The sequence below is a fragment of the Cibotium barometz genome, chromosome 65 (genome assembly GCF_041138505.1).
Source record: "Cibotium barometz isolate CiBa-2024 chromosome 65, ASM4113850v1, whole genome shotgun sequence".
NCBI classification, from domain to species: Eukaryota; Viridiplantae; Streptophyta; class Polypodiopsida; order Cyatheales; family Cibotiaceae; genus Cibotium; species Cibotium barometz.
The window spans coordinates 28,282,451-28,305,291 of record NC_141110.1 but is presented as its reverse complement, the minus strand read 5'-3'; the positions used below and the strand labels follow the sequence as shown (position 1 = coordinate 28,305,291).

Sequence of the window (22,841 nt, the reverse complement as noted above, 5' to 3'; positions counted from 1 at the left end):
TCCACCCGCCAATCTCCTATACCAAACAGGCTCATGCGGGCTGAGTGAAGTCGGGTCTGCAGTAGATCCGTGAGCCCCAGGTCGCTGAAGTGGTGAGAAAACTCCAGTATCTGGTCACGCAGAACTTCCTCTACAGAGCTGCAATCCCAGGCTGTGTCTGGGGCAACGCTGAGAGGAAAGGAGAAGGCCACCATGCTGCTCACCACTGAAGGAGAACGCGAGGGATGGCACACCACGCAAACTCGCAGGGGCGCGACCAGAGTCTCGAATGGGCCAGCATCCAGCTGGAGGCACCTGAAAAAACTGTAATCCACTGGTAGCCCCATCACTCGCGGGGCCCCCCCAGGGGAGGCTGGGGCGAACTCTGTGGCGGGTGAAGCGAGGATCGCCATCTCCACCGGCCCGGAGTGGCGGTGAAACAGCCGCTGGACTGAACTCTGGCCTACCCAGCTGCGCTGCCCCGGGGCAGTGGGTGGTCTGGCGAAGTATCCTGGAGAGGCTGAAGGAGGGATGGGGGCGCGCGGCGAGGAGGGGGGAGAGCGAGGGGAGGATGGAAAGGCATCTGCCAGAGGATAGGAGTCAGGGGGGGCCGCCGGGGGAGGAGGGAGGGGGGGGGCGGGGGGGGGAGGGGGGGAGGAGGGAAGAGTGCTCTCCGGGTGGGGGGGAGGGGAGCCGGGGGTCGCAGAGTGCGGCCGGGGATCCTCAGGGAACTGCTCCAAGGAGGGGGCGGGGCCCCCCGCGGGGGGAGGCGGGAGTGGGGTCTCCACGTGGGAGACTCCTCCATCGGCCTCAGCAACGGGCACTGAGACTGAATCCTCGTCCATCGGGGTGGGACCTACCGGCCGCCTATCCCTGACTGGAGCATAAATGCGGGTAGGTGCCTGTGGGCCAGCCGGAGTCGCCCGTCCACCATCCTGTCCGCCAGCCTGCGCTGCCTGCTGGCGTCTGCGACGGTCCCTGCGAGCCGGGCGTTTCCGCCGGCGAACCTCCTGCCAGCCTCCAGCCTCCTGAGTCTGTGCGGCGTCCTCCGCCGGAGCCTGCTCGTCCGATGGTGGCGCCTGCTGTGACGAGCCAGAGATGTCCGGTCTCGGAGGTGGATGGCCACCTCTCGGGTCTCCCGCAGGGGGTCCAGAGGCAGCAAAGCGTGAAGGATTAGCCCCCTTGCGGGGACAGGAGCGTGCGAGATGGCCCATCTCCCGACATATGAAGCACTGACCGGGGAGGCCCGAATACTCCACGCGCTGAATCAGATGTCCTCCAGAAAGACAAGGGAGGAGGATCGTCTTCGGGAGGGACTCCGGTGACGAAACAACAACACGAATGGCCGGGAGTCCTGCTGCCCGAGCAACCACTGAAGCCGCGGTCTGTGGCACCTCCACCACCTGCCCGAAAGCCTTGCCTATGGCCGGCAGGAGGGGCAAGTACTCCCTTCGGAGACCTGGAAAGCAGACGGTGATGGGGAATCCAGTCGCGCCTGCCAGTGGATCAGACGATGGGTCGAAACCGTGTGTCCATCGCGCCAAGAACGCCCGAGAGGAGCGTAGGGCAATGGGGCTCCGAGCCAGCACCCTCTGAGCTGCTGGTGGGGACTCGAACTCCACCTGGTAGTAGCCGCGGCCTAAAAAATCCACGCTGACGATTCTGGCAGTCTCGCCGATGAGGCTACCCTGAAGTAGGTCGCGTAACTCTCTCCGCATTGGGTGGCTACCCACCACCTTGCAAACCAAGGAGGAGGCCTCCAAAGAAGAAACGGAGGACGCGAGAAGCTGCTGCTCTGCATCTGAGAAGTCTAGTCGAAGACCTGTATCGGTCGGGGCTGACGGAGAGGCTGCCATGGAGTCCTCCTAGGGGAAAAAGACCAGGTACTGGCTGAATCGACGAGACGAACCCAAGAAAGACCACGCCACTCCGCTGAAGACGCCGAAAAAAACAAAAAAAGGGGGGGGGGATGGGGGGGGCTGAGGCAGGGAGAAAGGGAGAGGCAGGGACGGGGGGCGGAGAAGCCGACGACGCAAGGAGGGGGGGGAAAGGAGGTGGAAAAAGGCGGGCGGGGGGGAGGGAGAGAGGCGGAGGAAGAAAGATGGCGAGGGGGGGGCTGCGCAGAGAAGGCGAGAAAAGGGGGGGGGAAGTGGAGGGCGGCGCGGAAGAGGAAGGCCGGGGGCGGAAGGGTCTGGCTCAGGCGGGGGGCAGAGGGGGGCAGGCGGGATGAAGGCGGAGGGGAGGAAGGGCTGCGGGGACAGGCGGGTGAAGGAGGAGGGGGAGGAGGCGGCGGCGACTGCGAAGGGGGAGGCGCAGGGGGCAGCGGGCTACAGGAGAGTTGCCCTATATACCACTATATGATGATATCATGAGGTTTGCCAGCATGGGAGACATTACTATTGGGATACTTTAATGCACGTACAGGCACAGAGCAGACAGAGTTGTATGATACTCAAGAGGCTATGTACCGGGAGATCACGGCAGAGGATGTAAGGTTGCAGAGATCAGCACAGGATGAGGGGGAGACTACAGATTATGGCAGGCATTTTCTCACACTCGGGAGTGCACATGGGTTGGTCATATACAATGGCTTATTGAAATGGCAAGGATCAGATGCTCTCACACACTCGAACTCTAAAGGGGGAGCGAGCACAGTGAGGATCTCCTTCATTGATACCTGATGTGCGGGGTTTCACGATTTCCAGTAGGCCCATTGGCATAGCAGCCGATCATGCATACCTGAGTTTCACACTAGTAGGTAGATCCCCGAGAGATGGGCCAGCTACTCATCTACCTAGGTACCCGAGATATCAGTTTACACGTGAGAGAGTTGGGGTTTATCGGGATGCAGTATCTGATGGCTTGTTCGCTTTAGACCCGCATAGCCCTCTGGACGAGATCACGAGAGGATTGGTAGGTGTTCTACATGCATCCGCCTCATATGCGTTTCCCTGCACTATGATCCCTTCCACCCACCCCTGCAGCACTGCCCCACAGTACAGTTGGTATGATGATGAGTGTCGTGAGACACGAGCACAGCTACAGCGTGAGATTACCATTGGGTCTCACACGCATAGACACGCCAGGATGATCTCTCGGCGCCTTGTGCGGAGGAAGAAACGAGCCTATCTGGCTAAGCTAGAGGAAGAGATCTACCAACTCTTCTTGGGAAAGGACAGCAAGAGGGCATGGAAGATGTTTCAGGAGAGACAGCTTGGTACTCCGATTACTGCACCTGAGGCATGGCATACTTATGCTAGAGAGCTATATGATGCACCAGGACAGCCCCCCACCCCCCCTCCACTGGGAGCTAGACTGGCTAGCAACACCTTTTCTACTATGCGGATGGTGCTAGATGCGATCGAGAGGTTACAGAATGCAAAGGCACAGGATCATGATGGGCTAGTTGGAGAGCACTTCTCATATGCATGAGACACTTTGGCTCCGCTCATCGTACATGTGTTTAATCGTGCCATTTGTGAGGGTTTCCCGACAAGCTGGACAGAGCATATCATTGTACCACTCTTTAAGAGTGGGGACCCCATGGTACCAGGCAACTATAGGACGATCATGATTGGTCATTACTTGGCCAAATTATATGGCTCTATATTGGAGTCGGAGCTGAGCATGGGCAGAGAGGTATGGTCACTGAGCACATGGACAGGCTCGCTTCAGGAGAGGATTTACTACCTTGGATCACATATTGACACTTCGGGCACTTATTGAAGAGGGCAGGGCACAGAAGAGAAGGATATACTGCTGCTTTATGGACTTCCGCAAAGCCTTCGATACCGCACCACGTGCCAGGCTTATGCACAGATTGCATGACATTGAGGTACCCGAGGATATGCAGAGGGGGATATATGCTTTGTATGAGTCTGTGACAGGCAAAGTCCGAGCTCCAGGCGGACTATCGGATAGGGTGACCAGCACGATAGGGGTGAAGCAGGGATGCCCGCTATCGCCCACCCTCTTTGGACTGTACATTGATGCGGTCTCTGATTATGTAGACATATTGGGAGGCCCAGGGGCATGGGGCATGCCTAGCAGGGGTGTTGATACCCATCTTGTTATATGCTGATGATATTGTTCTAATCTCAGACTCTCCGGAGGGATTACAGAGCCACCTGGATGCATTACAGGCTTTCTGTGTGAATAGAGATCTGACAGTGAACCTTGGGAAAACCAAGGTTATGGTGTTTAACACCACACAGGCATGTAGGAAACCAAAAGGACTTGCTCGCTGAAGCTTTCGCCCCCCCCCCCCCCGCTCGAGCTGCCTTCGCCTTTCCCCGCCTACTCGCACCCCCCCTCCCCGCCTTCGAGCCTTCGCCTCTCCCCGCCTGTTCGCACCCCCTCTGCTCCCCTGTGCTTTTTCGCGCCCCCCCCTCTCCCCTGTGCTTTTCGCGCCCCCCCCCCCCCCTTCGCGCCCATCGCCGCCTGCTCCCGTCTCCTTCGTGCCCCCCGCTCCCCCCTTCCTCCGCGTCCTGCCCCCCCCCTCCCCCCCCCCCCTTTCGCGCTTTCCCCGCCCCCTGTCGCCCCCCGCTGCCCGGTTTTCGCCTCTGCCTACCGCCCCCCCCCCCCCCCCCCCCGCCTGTCTACCCTCCTCTGACTTCCGCCCCTCCCCCTTTGTCTTCTGCCCTTCCCCCTCTTCCCCTCCCCACTCCGCTTTTTCGTGCAGCTCGGTTCTTGCAGGACCCTCCGTTTTTCGCTTCGCCCTCGACTTAGCTTCAGACTCTGATGGAGGTTCCTCCCGCGCCACCTCAGAGGGACTCTTCCGCAACCCCCGAGGATACCCCCATCAGGTTTTCTCTTTCGCCAGAAGAGGAAGCGAGCCTCGCGGGCAGAGGTGGAACGCCTCCAGGCACACTCCACCATCTGCTGTATAGTTGGCACTCGCCCCAGTAGAGGGGAGATCTGGGATCTTCTCCAGGCCCGCCTTCTTGCAGATGTGGACAAGATCCTCGACGTTCAGTTACTGGGCCCGGACACTACCAGATTGAGTTCGAGACAGCCCAGAGCGTGGCCCAGGTCCTTGCCATGAGTCCCCTTGACATCAAGAGCGCTCGGGCCTTCTTCAGACATTGGCAGCATGGTTTCGACCCAGCAAACGGCCGAGCAGGGAGAGCACCTATTCCATGTCACAGTTTGCTTTCCTGGACTTCGCCGCAAGTACCTTCCGCTCCTTTCTAGGATAGGATCATTGGTGGGCTCGGTGCTTGAGACTAGCCCCACAGCAACTTCAGTGGTGGCTAGAGCAGCTGGCCTGCCTTCGGTCAGAGTTTTGGTTCCTGACATCTCCTCCTTTCCGAAGGCTATTCAGTTACCTAGGATAGGGGGGGATGGATCGATTAGAGAGTGGAGTTTTCGGGGCTCCCGAACCAGTGTTTTATATGTAGGCAGGTCGGCCACCTGGCCAAGGCCTGCCCTCGCAGGAGACCCCGACCTTCACCGCAGCAGCAGACCTCTGATGGCCCCCGCCCACAGATGCGGCTCGGCAGGCAGCCTCCGGGACACCTACTCAGCCCACAGAGACCTCGGATTGGCAGCCTGAACAGGGGCGCCGTAGAGGGAGACAGCCACAGCAGCATGCCGAGAGACCGACGCAGCACAGCAGACACAGCCTCAGCATCATTGGGTTCCAATGAGGAACAACTTTGCTCCCCTCTAGGAGGAGACCCCAGCGCAGAATGAGGATCAGGAGATGTCGGCACCCCCCCCTTCACCCCCACCCCCACCCCCACCCCCTCCCCTGTCCCCCCCTCCCGCCTCGCTTCCTCCTTCGCCTCCTCCCGTTCCCGCTCGCGCATTTTCAGCGGCTCCTTCCCCACTCCCTTCTCCCCCCCCCCCCTCCCCCTCCGCTCGCCTCAGCTCCCCGGGAGGCACTGGCAGTACCCTGGCGCCCACCTGCAGTCCGGCGGGCACTAAGCACTGACCTTGCTCGAGCACCGCAGAGGAGACCTACCATGCCGATTCGTGCTTCACGGATATCCTCTATCCGCAATCGGCTGAGTAGTCTCGACACTAGACAGCGCTCAGAGGCTTTCGACTACTCCTTTACACGCCTTTTTGGAGCGGAGGGCCCCCATGAGCCAGCACCCATCAGAGTTCATGTGGTGATACCTCCGGCCCGAGGGGAGGAGGCACTTGATTGAGCGGTGGCCTTCTCCTTCCCTCTTTGTGGCACTAGCGACCGGGAGTGGACTCTGGATCTCGCTCTCAGTATTTTGAAGACTCAGGCAGTTGAGTTTTCTCACCGTGTGAGCGATTTGGAGATGACAGACGTGATAGGCCGACTCTGGGAGTTGGCACATTTCTTTGATACCGGGAGTGCGGATGCCTCCGGGAATCGACACTTGGTGGTTCGCATAGTGGCAGACCTAGCACGAGACCCTGGCTATGTATGCATACATGAGGTTTCTCTCTCCGAGCGGGAGGCAGTCGCTATGGGACACAGCCACTGGCGCCTGGTCCGAGACTCTTGTCGATGAGCACTTTGGTGTGCTCAATGTCTATGCGCCCAACCATGCTAGTGCCAGAGTAGAGTTCTGGACCCTTGTTACAGATGCTTTGCCCGAGGCCGCACATTGGTGTGTCGACATGCTTGAGGACCCGGCCGATAGGGTGGGAGGCAATCATGTTACAATGCACGGCACGGAGCTTGCAGCTTGGGAGCAATTTTGTATGACACTGCGGATCACTGATGCATGGCAACATGAGGCTTTCTCCTGTTCTCAGGACAGTCTTAGTTTTTCTCGGTTGGATCGCCCCGGCAGGGAGGGACTAATCTATCACGGATTGATCGCTTCTATGTGGGCGACAGGTTCGGGGAGCGTGGTGGCTCCGTTGGCATTCTCGCTGGCACCTCTTTTTCAGACCATGCGCCAGTTATGTTGACACTTGAGGAGAGGACACGGGAGACCAGCTTGCAGTTGAGGATCCGAGAGAGGATACTTACAGATCCCACTCTTTTTGAGGACATTGAGAGGATATGGCATGATAGCTAGAGCTCTGACCTGGATGCAGCAGGCCAGTGTGCCCACCAGGGACTCATCGAGCTCAGCTCTTTTTTGCACGCTACAGCCTTGACACGGCTGGGAGAGACACGAGAGCGGGAGCGTCTCTTGAGACGTAGCCTTGCTTCGCTCCAGCGTCTTCAGGAGTAGCAGCCTACATGTGAGTGGGTGGCATCCTAGCTGAGCCAGGCACGCCAGGAGGTTAGAGAGGCAGAGGAGCAGAGACACGAGTTCTACTATCATCGCCAGGCCTCTCAGTGGACGCAGCTTGGTGATAGAGTGACTGGGGGATTTTTTGAGATCACCGGACCCCGCCATGCTCGAGCAGGAGTACGCCAGCTCAGGAGGTAGGACGGATCGTTACCCACTGAGCCTGGGGAGATTAGAGCTATTGCCACTGAGTTCTATAGAGACCTGCTTTCAGCGAAGCCAGCCACGGAGGCACGTGATGCTTGCAGACAGACTGTGTGGGCCCATGTGCAGCAGACGGTCACAGATCGTATGCGCACAGTTTTGGGTAAGCCCCTTTCAGAGGATGAGCTTGTTGAGGCTTTGAGGGTCCTTCCACGTCATAGTTGCCTTGGGGAGGACGGATTTACGCTTGCCTTTTTTATGCGCTATTGAGACCTTTTGGGAACAGGCCTCCGCAGGGGCTTTCAGTATGTTTTGGACACTGGGGTGATGCCACAGAGTTTTTCAGAGGGCTTGATCTTTCTTATCCCCAAGGGGGAGGGAGTGTCAGATGATATTCGGCATTGGAGGCCTATTACGATCCTCAATACTGTCTACAAGGTCCTAGCAAAGGCCTTGAGTTTGAGGATCCAGCCCTTCCTTGGGGAGTTGATTCATGCTACCCAGACAAGATTCGTTAAGGAGCGCAGTAACCTTGACAACATTTTCACCTTCTGGGAGGCGACGGCCTGAGCTAGATTTCTCGGTGAGGACTTGGTCGTTATGCTTCTCGATTTTGAGAAGGCATACGATAGAGTCGATTGGGGTTTTCTAGAGGGCACTATGCTTTGCCTGGGTTTTGAGCCAGACTGGATTCGAGGAGTGGCGGCTCTATATTCCACAGCTTGTAGCCAGGTGTTGATGGCAGGAGGACGGGGGCCGAGTTTTGAGTTGACCAGATCAGTCCGTCAGGGATGCCCTCCCGCCCCGTTCCTTTTTCTTTTCTTTGCAGAGGCTATGAGCATGTATCTGACAGCAGAGGAGGTTGGTTTGAGAGGACTCCATCTTCCAGTCCGGGGTGAGGACCTGCTTGATTCTGAGTTTGCTGATGACACGGGATTGTTTCTGCATGGCCAGGAGGCCAATCTACAGAGGGCAGAGCAGTCGCTACAGGTTTTTGGTGTGGCTTCGGGAGCATTGATCAATTGGCACAAGACAGTGGCTTTTTGGATCAGCAGCGCTCCCGCTCCGGCATGGAGCCTAGACCCGGGTTTTAGATGGATTCCTCCCAGCACAACAGTGCGGTATTTGGGATGCCAGATTGGACTAGATTTGTCACCTCAGCAGTAGATCGCCCCGCTTCTTCTGAGCATTCGGAAGATGCTTTTATATTGGTGTACAGCTCGGCTATCCTTGGCTGGGAGGGTGGTGGTGACAAATCAGGTGCTTTTAGCGACTATGTGATACATCACGTCTTGCTGGATCTTCTCGAGCTCTTGCATCAGCCAGGTACAGAGGCTGATCAGGAACTTTCTTTGGTCTGGGCGGGATGGTCAGCCGGCCCGGGCTAAGGTTGCTTGGGCAGTTATTACTCTTCCGCTGGCCCAGGGGGGCTTGGGCATTATAGATCCAGCTGATCGGAGTAGAGCCTTGTTGGGGAAGCTTATTGTTCGGGGGCTGCTTCCAGGCGCTGAGCCTTGGAAGGAGCTTCTTTTTCAGCGGCTGCAGGCTAGAGCTCCCCCAACAGAGATACGGTGGATCTTCATAGAGATGAGGAGGACAGGCCTCAGTAGAGGATGGGAGGACAGATTTGCCTTGAGCATCCTGCGAGCTTGGGAGCTGCTGAGACCGGGGCTTTCTCAGAGACCTCCCACTTGTGATGAGGAGCGGGCTAGACAGCCTCTCATTTGGAGCCCTGCGGTACACACAGAGCAGGGTCATATGGTGGGTTCTTGGCCTCGTCTAGCCTGGGGACCATTGGCGGCAGGCCCAGCACGCAGTTTTGGAGATTGGCAGGCCTTTTGCAGTCTCCCCGAGGAGATCCAGGCAGAGAGGCTGAGTCACTTCAGAGGGCTGATTATGAGGGATGACATTCAGGAGGCACTCACTAAGGAGTGGTTCACGCCTTTCGAGCCGGCGGCCCCACGGTGGATGGGAGCCTTTACACAGTTGGAGATCCTGATTACTGTCAGAGCTTGCACTGAGGATGGTAGATGCCTCTACCATGAGATACAGGATGAGGGCAGACTTCAGAGAGTGGAGGCAGAGTCGCCTTTGGTTGCAGAGTGCATCTTTCAGAGGATACGGGTAGTGGCCGCAGCTTCTCGGAAGTGGCATATTGATCCAGACCCTGCAGATGTGGACTCTGATTGGCGCATATGGGCATATGCTTCGCGCCCCTTGGCCCAGCTCCAGTGGGACCTTGGCGAGTATGAGTGGCATGATCCTTATGCATCCCCTGAGGCCAGAGAGATCACCTTTTTCCAGTACACTGTTCGGTTGGGGAGGCATATTTTGATTGCGAGGAGGATGGTCTCTCCAGCTGCATCGGAGCATTGGCGGCTACAGGGACTCTCACAGGAGTTCCTGGAGGATTTTTGGACCACGCTCTGGGCTAGCCGACAGGCACGCAGGATCTCGGCTTTCCAGTGGCTGGTTGCCCACAGGGGCTCTACAGTTGGCACCTGGCTTGTCTACAGTGGCCTTCCGCCGGCCTGCGTCCGATGCGGCCACCCATTGGAGACATAGAGACATTGCCTATGGGACTGTCCACAGGCGCAGCAGATTTGGCTGAGGATGCTGCGCATTTTGGCCCCCCTCTCTCCAGAGGGCATGGATACGTGGGGAGCCATTGCTTGGCCGACTTCGTCAGGGCCTGCTCTGGGATACGAGACGGAGCAGGCCAACCAGGCCATCAGATTCATTAGGGGCCAGCCTCGCCTTGTTCCTGCACCGGATTTCTCGACAACCCACTGGACACAGGAGAGAGATTTACGATGGGAGCTCCTCAGCAGCCTCACCATATGGTTCACCTGGAGAGCCCGTTGTTTCAGGGCCTTTGAGGGGAGACTGGAGCCACCAGCAGAGATTGTTTGGGCTATCTGGCAAGAGTTGATTCACACGCTGCGAGGACAGTATGACCGCATCCGGGGTGACTCGGACGGATCGAGCGATCTTGCGGCGCCAGGCCTTCCACACCACTTGGCCCAGCGGCCCTTTCTATACTCTACACGCGGGTACCCCCCGCTGGCACTACAGGCCACCTGTTTGGATTTTCCCCCCTCCTATTGTATGATATAGCCTCTCAGTTATTTGTACTTTTTTGCACCTAGGGAGAGTCTCCCTAGCTGCCTTGATTGGATCTCTGCTCTGCCTTCTTATGAGTAGGAGAGGGTTTTGTAGCCCAGTGGGCGTTTTTTTTATAACTAATGAAAGGATCTTTTCTCGGAAAAAAAAAAAAAACACCACACAGGCATGGGTGACGAGATCAGAGCCTCAATTCACTTTCCGAGGGGAGTTGGTAGAGTACGTCATGTCATATGTCTACTTGGGAGTTACTTTCACAGGACCACGTTTCTCCCTGAAGGAGGCAGCAGCAGCTAGATTAGCTGGAGGGCATGCCTTCCAACTCCGATTACTTCATCTAGCACCTGGCACACCTATGCCACTTCTCTCTACCATGTCCCAGAGTGGCCACCTCTCCCCCATCCACCCGAACCTCGTCCCCTACACTCTTCCTTCTTTCACCTTAGCATGGTGAGAGATGCTATTGACAGGATGCAGACTGGGAGAGCACAAGATCATGATGGACTCCTCACCGAGCATTTCTCCCATGCTAGGGACACGCTAGCCCCTTTACTGGTTCACATGTTTAACAGGGCTTTATGTGAGGGCTTCCCCGTCAGCTGGTCATCGAATACTATTGTACCTATCTCGAAAGCAGGTGACCCCATGGACCCCAACAACTATAGGACTATCATGATTGGTTACACCTTGGCCAAGATTTATGGTTCGATTTTGGAGCATGAGCTTAGTAGATGGTCCGAGGAGCAGAGACTCAGAGCACCGGGGCAGGTAGGCTTCAGGAGAGGCACTCCACACTAGATCATATCTTTACACTACGGGGATCATTGAGGAGGGGAGAGCTCACGGGCAATGGATGTACTGCTGCTTTGTGGATTTCCGCAAAGCTTTTGATATTGTCCCACGGGCCAGATTGATCAAGAGACTGCAGGTTATGGGAGTGCCAGCAGAGATGCTGGGGGGGATCATTACACGCTATGAATCAGTCTCACAGGCAGAGTATGGGCTCCAGAAGGTGACTCAGAGATCATACACTGCCCCTTGTCTCCTACTCTATTTGGTCTATACATTGACGAGATCTCGGATTACATAGACAAACAGGGAGGACCAAGAGCACATTTGGCAGGAGTCTTCATACTGATCCTCTTGTATGCAGATGATATTGTTCTTATTTCTGATTCGTCAGAGGGGCTGCAGAGGCATTTGGATGCATTACGGGCCTTTTGTAAGGACCGGGACCTTATTGTGAACCTTGGAAAGACCAAGTTCATGATCTTTAACACCTCCTCACAGTGGATAACTAGATCTGTAGTATAGTTTACATACAGTGGAGAGCCTGTGGAGTATGTTACCTCATATGCATACCTTGGGATCACTTTTGCCGAACCTCAGTTCTCGATGTGGAAGGTGGCCGACACTAGATTGATGAGGGGAAATGCAGCCCTTGGCTCGCTAGAGAGGCAATGCTCACAAATATAGTTTCAGGAGCCGAGGACGAAGCTTTGGCTATTTGATACTCTAGTTACACCTGCACTACTGTATGGTGCCCCCATCTCGGGTCCTAGCTTATACCACAGGAGGAGACAGAGGAGAGAGCCAGCTGAGACAGATACAGAGGGGGTATATGATGGGTCGAAGCCGATGGAGAGGCCCCTAGTGGCGATGATCTCACGCATGATTAGGAGTAAACCATCAGTGCCACATGAGATTGTGCAGGCAGAGATGGGTGCTGCACCGATAGTGACAAAGGCTCTATTCCAAATAGTGACATACTGGCATAGGCTATGGGAGCTTCCACTTGATAGATACCCCCGGCTAGCCCTGGAGTTCTCCAGACACTTGACACTTGAGGGAGATATAGAGTGCTGGTATGCACACGTAGGCACTTGGTTTGGCATGCACGGTATGCAGATGGAGGCACCCCCCCCCCTTCCAGTACAGCATAGAGGCCCCGTCATTTGCTCTTAGCCGCACAGAGCAGAACAGGGTTATGAGGAAGGACGTTGTCAGACTGGATACTCAGAGGACATGGAGTTCACCTAGTCGTCCACTGGGGAGGAAGATGGCCTTCTACAGAGATCACCTCCTATGCCTGACAGAGGATGGGTTCATCATCCGTCCACGCTACATGGACATACACCTATCCTTTGGGGTGATATGTGCGATCGGCCAGATCCGCACCTCGTCCCACCAGCTGAGAGTGGAGACTGCCAGATATGGGCCTAGGGCGGCCGCACCAGAGGACAGGATATGCCAGCTTTGTCACACAGAGCCCGAGACAGAGGACCATTACATCTGCCGATGCCCTGTATACTATGAGATTCGAGGGAGGTTCCACTGCCTCTTCCGAGCTGGGTTCGGACCACTTTCCAGGATCATGGACTTCTCAGATCAAAGATGCCTGGGACTTTTTCTTCTAGAGCTCCGTAGACATAGGGAGTCCTTAGTGAGATCCAGATCAGCTTTACTTGCTCGAGGACCACCACAGAGAGCTCTCACCGACTTCTTCCATACCAGCACTGTTGGGGTAAAGGCGTTATGCCCACCCTTATAGTGTGTACAAGCCCATAAGTTATAGTACATAGTACACTTAGTACTTTTAATGTACTAAGTGCACTATGTGTACTAGTGCAATATACATGTGTGATAGGGGAGTCACACACTCATGCTTTTGGTGAGTTGACTTATCCCCACAACTCTCTCTCTCTCTCTCTCTCCCTTGCTTCTCTGTGTATGTCTCCCACACTTAAACTCTAAACCCTAATTCAGTTTTCTCCCCATCAACTGGTATCAGAGCCAGCAATGTTTGAGATTTGAGCTTCTTGTAAGGAAAGAGAGTGCTGAGCAGCGCACAGTACTGCACAGAGGGCAGGGCGCCAGGCACGAAGGCGTGGACTGCTCAGCTGCTGCCCAGGCACAGCCACGCTGCCCAGCAGGTGCAGCCACGCTGCGAACCAGAACCAGGCGAACCAGCTATTCTGGCGTAACCAGGCGCATAGCCAGGCATAGACGTAATCCAATCGGGCGTTGAAGGGCAGGCGCAGGTGGAGAAGAAGTCGAAGGTGGCGGGCGTTGAATCATTAGCGCTGGCCACTTAGGCGAAAGGCGTGTTAATCGCTGAGCGAGCGCATCGTAGCGTAAAGCCACTAGGCAGGCGAGCTCGAGCGGAGGCGACGCCAACAAAACTCCTTGTCGCGTGTAGCTCTACACGGCGAAGGCAGCAAGGCGAAAGCATTACGGCTGTCTAGACGGAGACGGCGAAGGCAAGCTCGACACGTTCTCCTTGTGGGCGATGGCGATCTTCCTATGAAGCTGGGCATCGCCTGACACCGGCGCCGGCAGTTTGAATCCACCCAAAGAACACAAGAAGACCAAGGAGGAGGAAGCGAAGGCGTCTGCTGCTTCCCCGGATGCAGCAGCACACTTGGCCCCTTCGACAATGGATCTCAACCAGCCTCTTCTAGATACATGTATTTGAGCAGGATCATCAGCATCTGCATCAATACAGCACCAGCATATTCATCACGCCCCCCCTCTCCTGCAACAGAAATCAACCTGCAAATTAGAGAAATTCAGAATTTCATAGGTACTTGCCTTTAATTTTTGCGAATTTCTTATCAATTAAATCAGTTGAGCAGATACAGGTGCGCAATTGCTCAATTTTTGAGCAAAATTGGCAAAATTGGGTGACATTGGTCACAATCACGATAAATTTGCAGGAAATTGGTCAAATCAGGATCAATTTGCAGGAAATTGGATGTCGAAATTTGGGGCTTTTGATGTAATTGTGCAATTAAGAACTCATACATGCTGTATGATGTGAAAAATCGCACATTTGGGCAAAATTGCAGCAAATTGCAGTGCAAATCAAGGGGCTTTTGTGCCGATTTGGTTGATTTGCATGCAGGCAATCGCATTTGATGCTGTGGATAATGTGCTGATGCCTTACAAGCACTCAATGTGCCTGTAAATCAAGAGGCTTTCATGTATTGGATGTATATGTGGCCAGGGGGAAGCATCGTGAACACTCTGGATGCCTTCATGTGCGTCAATGTACCATGTATGATCAGAAATTGATCTTAAATCAAGGGGCTTTTCAAGTTTGTATACTTGTTGAGCTTGGCAAAGCAGCAGGCAAGACATTTATGCCTTGAATCCTCAAAAATCAGCTTGCAGTCAAGGGGCTTTTGCCCAATTTCTGTTCGGGACTGTTTTATGCAGTGTACAGGACTGTAAAAGTCTGATTTTCACTCATTTGGACAGCCAGGAGAGCATTTATTGCTATTGTACCTGCTGGTACAGATTTGGCACAGCTTTGTGCATGTTTTGGCATGGCTGTACACTGTTTTGAGTGACCAAAAGATTCAATTTCAGCTGCTGAAATTGCCGGTACAGATTTGGTACATCATTGGTGAGCGCTTAGTACTGCTGTACAGTACTTTGGAAGGGCAAAAGAGCACATTTAAGGTGCTGTCCAAAATCTGCAGCAACCAGATTTTGGTGTTTTCATCACAAAAAAGTGGGAGAAAAGTTGCATTTGTGCTTCCGCAGTGGGAGATAAAGCTTGGGAGAACATTTGTGAGCACTCTGTGTGCTTTGGGTGCAGTGTTTGCACATCTTGGGTGCAGTGTTTGCACATTTGCAGGGAGTCAGGCATTGTCAGGTTGCATTTTGCTATGGCAACCACAGGTGAGAGCTCTTCATTGCTTCACATCAAGAAGCTTGAAGGCTCGCATAATTATGATATTTGGCAAACCCAGTGCTACAATGTGTTTCTCCAGAAAAAGCAGCACAAGCCTATCAAAGAAAGGGGTGTAATGCCCGCTTCTCTTACAGCTGAAGAGTGGGAAGATATGGATGAGCTGGCAAGATCTACTATCATGTTGTCTGTGTCAGACTCATTACTTTTCAGCATTCGTGAAGAGAAGACAGCTTGGGGAATGTGGCAGAGATTGCAGGACTTGTATGCCCAGCAAAGTGCCTCAAGCAAAGTGTATTGGTTGAAGAAACTCATAGGTCTTCAGATGAAGGAAGGGGCATCTATGACAGCCCATCTAAATGAGTTTAATGGTATTGTCAGCCAAGTCATTAATCAAAAGTTGGCAATGGACGATGAGTTCAAAGCCACTTTTTTGTTATGCACTTTGCCAGAGAGTTGGGACACATTCAGGACAGCCACTAGCAATTCGAATGCTATGCTGTCATATGCAGATGTTGAGGGTGCTCTTCTTCAAGAAGAGATGAACAGGAAAAACAACTCTGTTGGAAAGTCCAATGCAATGAATGCACGTGGGAGATCCCAGCAAAGGGGGAAAAGCCAAGAAAGGGGAAGGAGCAAGTCTCGCTCGAAAAAGGATTTGGAATGCCATTATTGTGGCAAAAAGGGACACATTAAAAAGCAATGCTACAAATGGAAAAATGATCAAAAGGAAAAGGGAAAAGGCAAAGACAAAGAGAAAGATGAAGCCAAAGATGTAAAGCCAAAGGGCAAAAGTGGAGTCAAGATTGAAGAAATCAATGTGTCACATGCAGGTGGCAATGAGGATGAGGTCCTCTTTACGTCTTCACTTGATGCCCATTCACTTCTTACAGGTGGTCATGGTATGCACTCATGGATCATTGATTCAGGTGCCTCCTTTCATGTCACAGGTTGCAGAGACTTGTTTGTCAGGTATACTGCTGGCAATGAAGGAGTGGTTTATTTGGGTGATAACCATGCATGCAAGATTCTTGGCAGAGGTGATGTGAGGCTTGTGTTTTCAGATGGCTCACAGCTTATGCTCCATGATGTCAGGCATGTGCCTGAGATCAAGAAGAATCTGCTTTCTACTGGACAGCTTGATGATGCTGATTATGTTACCACATTTGGTAGTGGAAAGTGGAAAATTAGTAAGGGATCACTGGTTGTTGCCAGAGGCTCTAAGGTGGACACTCTTTACTTTATGCATGCAGGTGTTTGTCACCATGCTAATGTAAATGCAATCGAGCTGCCGGAAATTTCTATGTGGCATAGCCGGTTGGGACACATGAGTGTCAAGGGAATGGAGCAATTGTCTCGTTTGGGTTACTTGCCTTCTCTAAAGTTTTCAAGTTTTCAGTTTTGTGAGCATTGTATATATGGTAGGCAACTACAGTGCCCCCACAAGAAAGCTCTTGGACAGAAAGATGCTCAGTTAGAGCTTGTGCATACAGATGTATGTGAGATGCCTCAGCTTTCTTTGGGAGGGGCAAAATATTTTGTGTCTTTTATAGATGATGCCACACGTAAGGTGTGGGTTTATCCTCTTCGTTTGAAGAGTGATACATTCTCAGTGTTTCAGAAGTTTGTTGCTCTTGTTGAGAATCAAACTGGCAACACACTGAAGGCTTTGCGTTCCGACAATGGTGGAGAGTATACGTCCAAACAGTTTCAGGACTTTTGTGATGCTAAAGGCATCAAGAGGGAGCTCTCTACTCCTTATGATCCTCCACAAAACGGGACAGCAGAGAGGATGAACAGGACCATTCAGGAGAAGGTCCGTTCTATGTTGTCACATGCTGCATTACCTCATGGTTTTTGGGCTGAAGCTGTTATGACAGCCGTTCACCTTATAAACACGTCACCTAACACGAGGCTTGGTGGGAAAGTGCCAGAAGAAGTATGGACAGGGAAGCCTCCGTCATACAAGCACTTGAGAGTGTTTGGTTGCGTTGCGTACGTGCACATACGCAGGGAAATACGCACCAAACTTGATCCTAAGTCTCACAAATGCATATTCCTAGGATATGGTGACAGAGGTGAAATGGGGTATAGACTTTGGGATCCCATGAATAGAAAGATCATACGCAGCAATGATGTCATTTTTTATGAAACATGCATGTATAAGGAGCCTGCAAGGCAACAGGAGCCTGGCAGAGTCATCTTTGATGATGATGGACATCATGGACAACAACCAAGGGCTGTAAATCAGCCATTACCGCAGGAAAACCAGCCCTTAAATGGTGCTGAAAATGGTCCAAATTGACAGCCAAAGATGGCAGAAGATATCCCTATGGATATACCACAGTTAGAGGAGATACCGGGCATTATATTTCAGCCTTATGGCATGGAACAGGAGCCACCAATGGGTGATATGCAGGCTGGACAGCAACCTGCAAATGATGGTCATTGGGTACGGAGGTCCACTAGACCCTCCAGAGCCCCTGACAGGTTTGTTCCAGGGGTTGACTACTTGATGCTCACTGACTGTGGGGAGCCCTCATGTTACAAAGAGGCTTTACAGAGGGCAGACAAGGCTCTATGGGAGCGTGCCATGAAGTCAGAGATGGATTCTCTGCATAAAAATGAAACATGGAAGTTGGTGCATTTGCCTGCAGGCAAGAAGGTTTTGCCATGCAAGTGGGTTTACAGGCTCAAAGTTGCACCAGATGCAAAGCCAAGATACAAAGCCAGGTTAGTGGCTAAGGGCTTTAAGCAGGAATATGGTGTGGACTTTGAGGAGATCTTCTCTCCAGTGGTCAAAATGACCACACTTAGAGCTGTATTAGCTTTGGTTGCACATGATGATCTGGACTTGATTCAGATGGATGTGAAGACTGCTTTTCTTCACGGTGATCTCCATGAGGAGATATATATGCAGCAGCCAGAGGGTTATGCAGTGAGTGGAAAGGAGAAGCTTGTATGCAAGCTGAAAAAGAGTCTTTATGGGCTCAAACAGGCACCAAGGGAATGGTATCATAAATTTGATACATTCATGAAATCTCAGAAATTCAGGAGAAGTGACATAGATCACTGCTTGTACACCAAGAAAGCTTTGGATGGCAGTCTATTGATTCTCATTTTGTATGTTGATGATATGTTGATTGCCGGGAAATCTCGTAAAGAGATGGATGCATTGAAAAAGAGGTTGCATGAAACCTTTGATATGAAGGATTTGGGTGATGCAAATCACATCTTGGGTATGCGGATACTTCGGGACAGAAATCAGCATGTGTTGTATTTGTCTCAGAAAGAATACATTGGCAAAGTTTTGCAGAGGTTCAATATGGACGGGGGGAAGAAAGCTAGTACTCCTTTGCCTCCATATGTGAAACTCAGTGCTATGGACAGCCCACAGTCAGATACAGACAGGGCTGATATGGCCAAGATTCCGTATGCTTCAGCTTGTGGCAGTCTCATGTATGCCATGGTTGCTACTAGGCCGGACATTGCATTTGCAGTGGGAGTGGTTTCTAGATACATGGCCAACCCTGGCAAGAAGCATTGGGAAGCAGTGAAAGGTGTCATGAGATACCTGAAGGGCACACAGGATATGTGCATTTGCTTTGGCAAACAGGATGCATTAGTGCATGGTTACACGGATTCGGATTATGCCGGTCATCCAGATAACCGGAAGTCTACTACCGGTTATGTATTTACATTCACAGGAGGTGCTGTGTCATGGATATCCAGGATGCAGAAGTGCACTGCCTTATCTACTACAGAGGCCGAGTATATTGCAGCCACAGAGGCTTGCAAGGAGGCATTATGGCTATCTCGGTTAGTGGTTGATTTGGGTTATACAGGGGATATTCCATTGTTGCATTGTGACAGTCAGAGTGCCATTCAGTTGGCAAAGAACCCTGTTTTTCATGCAAAGACGAAGCATGTGGATGTGAAGTATCACTTCATCAGAGAGGTGATAGAGAACAAGCAAATTCAGCTTGTTAAGATTCACACTGATGACAACCCGGCTGATCTGTTGACGAAGAGTTTGCCTCCGGAGCGGTTTGCTCATTGCAGACACTTGATGGGCATTGGATGAGGCCATTTTCAGCCTTGATATGGCCTTGTATATTATCATGTACATGCTGATTTTTTCTTTTCCTTTACTTAAGGGCACTTTGCCTTTAAGTGGGAGGTTGTTGGGGTAAAGGCGTTATGCCCACCCTTATAGTGTGTACAAGCCCATAAGTTATAGTACATAGTACACTTAGTACTTTTAATGTACTAAGTGCACTATGTGTACTAGTGCAATATACATGTGTGATAGGGGAGTCACACACTCATGCTTCTGGTGAGTTGACTTATCCCCACAACTCTCTCTCTCTCTCTCTCCCTTGCTTCTCTGTGTATGTCTCCCACACTTAAACTCTAAACCCTAATTCAGTTTTCTCCCCATCAAGCACTCCGAGGGCCGATCCACCCATCATACCCACACCACAAGCTAATGTAGGAGCTCGGCCGAGAGGTGTGACACTCGACAAAGCCACTGAGTTATGCAGAGCTTGACGCCCCAGACCCCATGGCCCTCACCCCCGGCCACGCCACCACGGGAAGATCCGGGCCATCATCTCCCATCATCGCACGACCTTCTTGCGCCAGCTCAGTTTTACCACCTTGAGCACCATGTCACAGCGGCCCATGAGGGATGTATTAGGGTGATATGAGAGCTCTTTGCTCATGTACCTAGATCAGATTTTAAAGTTCTAGATTTTTTGTTATCTTTCTTTATTACTATTTTGTACCTAGGATGATGTACCTCATTGATATGATGTAACCTTTTGGTCTCATAGGTCATTTTGGCCTTTTGAAGACGTTAATACAACTTTCTCTCTCTCTCTCTCAAGATTTCCACCCTCTTGGTCCACTAACACCATCACCCCTATCCTCAAAGATGTAGATCCACATAATCCTAATAATTACAGGACTATCATGATTGGCTACACATTGGCCACACCATATCGGTGCTAGAGGTGTAGCTCAGTTTATTTGCAAAGAGACAGGGATATAGAGTCTTAGGACAGGCAAGCTTTCGGAGGAGCTACTCTACCCTTGACCACATCTTCACCCTCCGTGCCATCATAGAGGAGGGTAGAGCACGACATCAAAGGATTTATTGCTGCTTTGTGGATCTCTGCAAAGCTCTTGATATTGTATCTTGAGCCTGCCTCCTACAGCATATCTAGAGGAGATAGGAGTCCCATCCGACATGGTTTGGAGCATCATCGCCGCCCTCTATGAGTCCGTCACCAGACACGTGAGAGCCCCAGAAGGTACATTGCAGGAGATTTCCGGCATTGTTGGAGTGAAACAGGGCTGCCCTCTATCACCCACTCTATTTGGCCTCTACATTGATGAGATCTCGAGCTTTGTTGACAGATTAGGCGGGGCTGGTCCACATTGGCAGGCGTATTGAACCCCCTACTACTTTATGCAAGTGACATCGTTCTCCATTCAGATTCAGCCAAGGGCTTCAGAGACATTTGGATGCCTTACAAGACTTTTGCACTCGGTGTAGAGCCTGAGAAGATCTAACTGGATAACTCAATTGATGTCCTCATGAGAGAGCCGGAGAAAAGGGGAGTTTGAAGGGGTGGGAGGCAGTCCATGCGGAGCCCATATCCTGAGAACCAAGTGGAAACTCGGGCATAACATACTCCAGGGTGGCCCTGGAGTGCTAGCTATCTTGAGGACTCTAGGGCAAGCCTTGGGTCACTGCACATGGATCACACCTTCGGTGCTCCCACTGAAGATGCACTTCTACAGAGATCACTTCCTCACACTAATTGAGAATGGATTCATCTAGCAACTGGGCTATCCGAGTGTTCACATGTCCCATGCCATGCGGATTGCAATCGGCCAGATACGGGTTTCATCCCACCGCCTCCGAATGTAGACATGAAGAGCTGAGTGCACCTTCAAAGACGGGGAGCTCATATAGAGACTTAGGGAGGAGAGGAGCTGCCGATTATGCCACACGGAGGTTGAGGTAGAGGAGCATTACATATGTTGCTGCCCAGTATACAATGAGATCTGTAGGAGGTTTTACTGCCTGTTCCATGAGGGATTTGGCCCACTCTCCAAGATCCTTGACTTCCCGGACCAGCATTGCCTAGGGCTCTTCCTGCTCGAGCTCGAAAAGAAGGCAATTGGGTAGTCTATCAAGAAGGTAGAGCGTTCATTGAGGATTTTTGTAAACCCGATCAAAAAACCAAGCCAAAACCCCAAAAACACCCAATGTTGGAAAATTTCTCGCAAGGGTGATTGTGCTTGATGCTTGACACATTGTAAGATTACTAGTTGAATAGTAGGATGTTTTTCATGTATGTTTTCCTTTCTAGACCATAGATTTAGCTCAAGACCGATATGGTCTTTCAGTTATGAATTTGTCTCATAGGTCATTTTGGCCTTCTCCAGATATTAATATTGTGAGATCCAAAGGAGGTTCCACTATCTCTTGAGATAGAGGGGTTTGGACCCTTACGCACGATCATGGATTATTCAGATGAATGCTGCCTAGGCCTCTTCCTACTAGAGCTTCATCGCCACAGAGACTCACTGATTAGAGAGTCAAGACCTCATGGGAGACATCCATCCTGGCCCCAGGCAACCATTACACGGTTCTTCTGACCACAAAAGGACACCACACAAGCCATGATGGCATACCCAAAGCCTCATCGAGCCACACATTCTCAAGTGCTGGAGGCCATAGCCTCATCGAGCCACACATTCTCGAGCGTCTGACCACCCTCCAGACCTTACTGTAGATCGGGCCACGGCACTACAATGAGCCCTACATCCTAGACTCCCTGGACCTCGCCAGCAACACAGACATCAGCCCCAGCTTGAGGAGATCTTGAAGAGGCATAGAGCCACCTTCCCACGCCCTGTGGATCTGCAGAGCCTTCTACAGGGTACCCCCATGGTATCCTTGATGGCCACCTCCTCTTACTGGGTGGTTGGCTCCATAGCTGTATGATGATGATGATCCCATTTTGTACGATATGGCTCAGATTTGACATTCCCAGCTCATAGCTCTAGTCTCTATTTTCTTTTGTATCATGATGAGATTACACGGACACTATTGTATCCCCCCCACCCCGGCTTGCAGGTGGTGTGCATGTGGGTTTGACTTAGACCTCCTCATAAAAGCTTCACTTGTTTTTTACAATTATAGAATTAGTCTAGAAGAAGGAACCTCAACTCAACGAATATAACAAAAGGTTACCCAGGCAAGTCCAAAGAAAAGTTCTACAGCCCATTCCAGCATAAAAACCACCAGTTCATTTAAGAAAATCTTGAAGTATGTGTGACTTTAACCTTTAGCTGTGTTGTGCTCTCCAAAGATTATTAACAAAAGCAGACAGAGGTAATGAATTACCTCTATGTATGGAATCTGCTCTAGTGGCTTGTCAGCAAAGTAACCATACAATGATCGTAGCACAGCCTAAAATAAGAAAGAAAATCCAGAAATAAAAAGAAACCATTTACTCTTTGCATTGGTGATTCCATGTTCAGACAATAGAAGCAGAAGTTCTTGCACATGGGCATAACCTGATGGGCAACAATCACTACAGCAGAGTGCTGCCGTTCAAGCTCAATAATGACTGGTTCTAGCCTGCATTCACAAG

The 22,841-nt window shown here is 52.0% G+C and overlaps 1 protein-coding gene and 1 pseudogene across 12 annotated transcripts in view; one reads left to right on the top strand and one right to left on the bottom strand.

Moving 5' to 3' along the window:
• Positions 1–22,841, bottom strand: part of LOC147603131 (6-phosphofructo-2-kinase/fructose-2,6-bisphosphatase-like) — a 235,107-nt gene that overhangs the window by 41,787 nt on the left and 170,479 nt on the right. For all 12 annotated transcript variants that reach the window (XR_015265709.1, XR_015265712.1, XR_015265710.1 and 9 more), the window contains 2 exons: positions 22,765–22,828; positions 22,592–22,657 (listed from right to left, as the gene is read on the bottom strand). Coding sequence is in view for 4 of the 12 variants with exons in the window: in XM_086797371.1 (XP_086653497.1) it covers positions 22,592–22,657; positions 22,765–22,828 (130 nt within the window). In the remaining 8 variants the exon portion in view is untranslated. The remainder of the gene's footprint in view (positions 1–22,591; positions 22,658–22,764; positions 22,829–22,841) is intronic.
• Positions 9,108–9,831, top strand: LOC147603137 (uncharacterized; annotated as a pseudogene).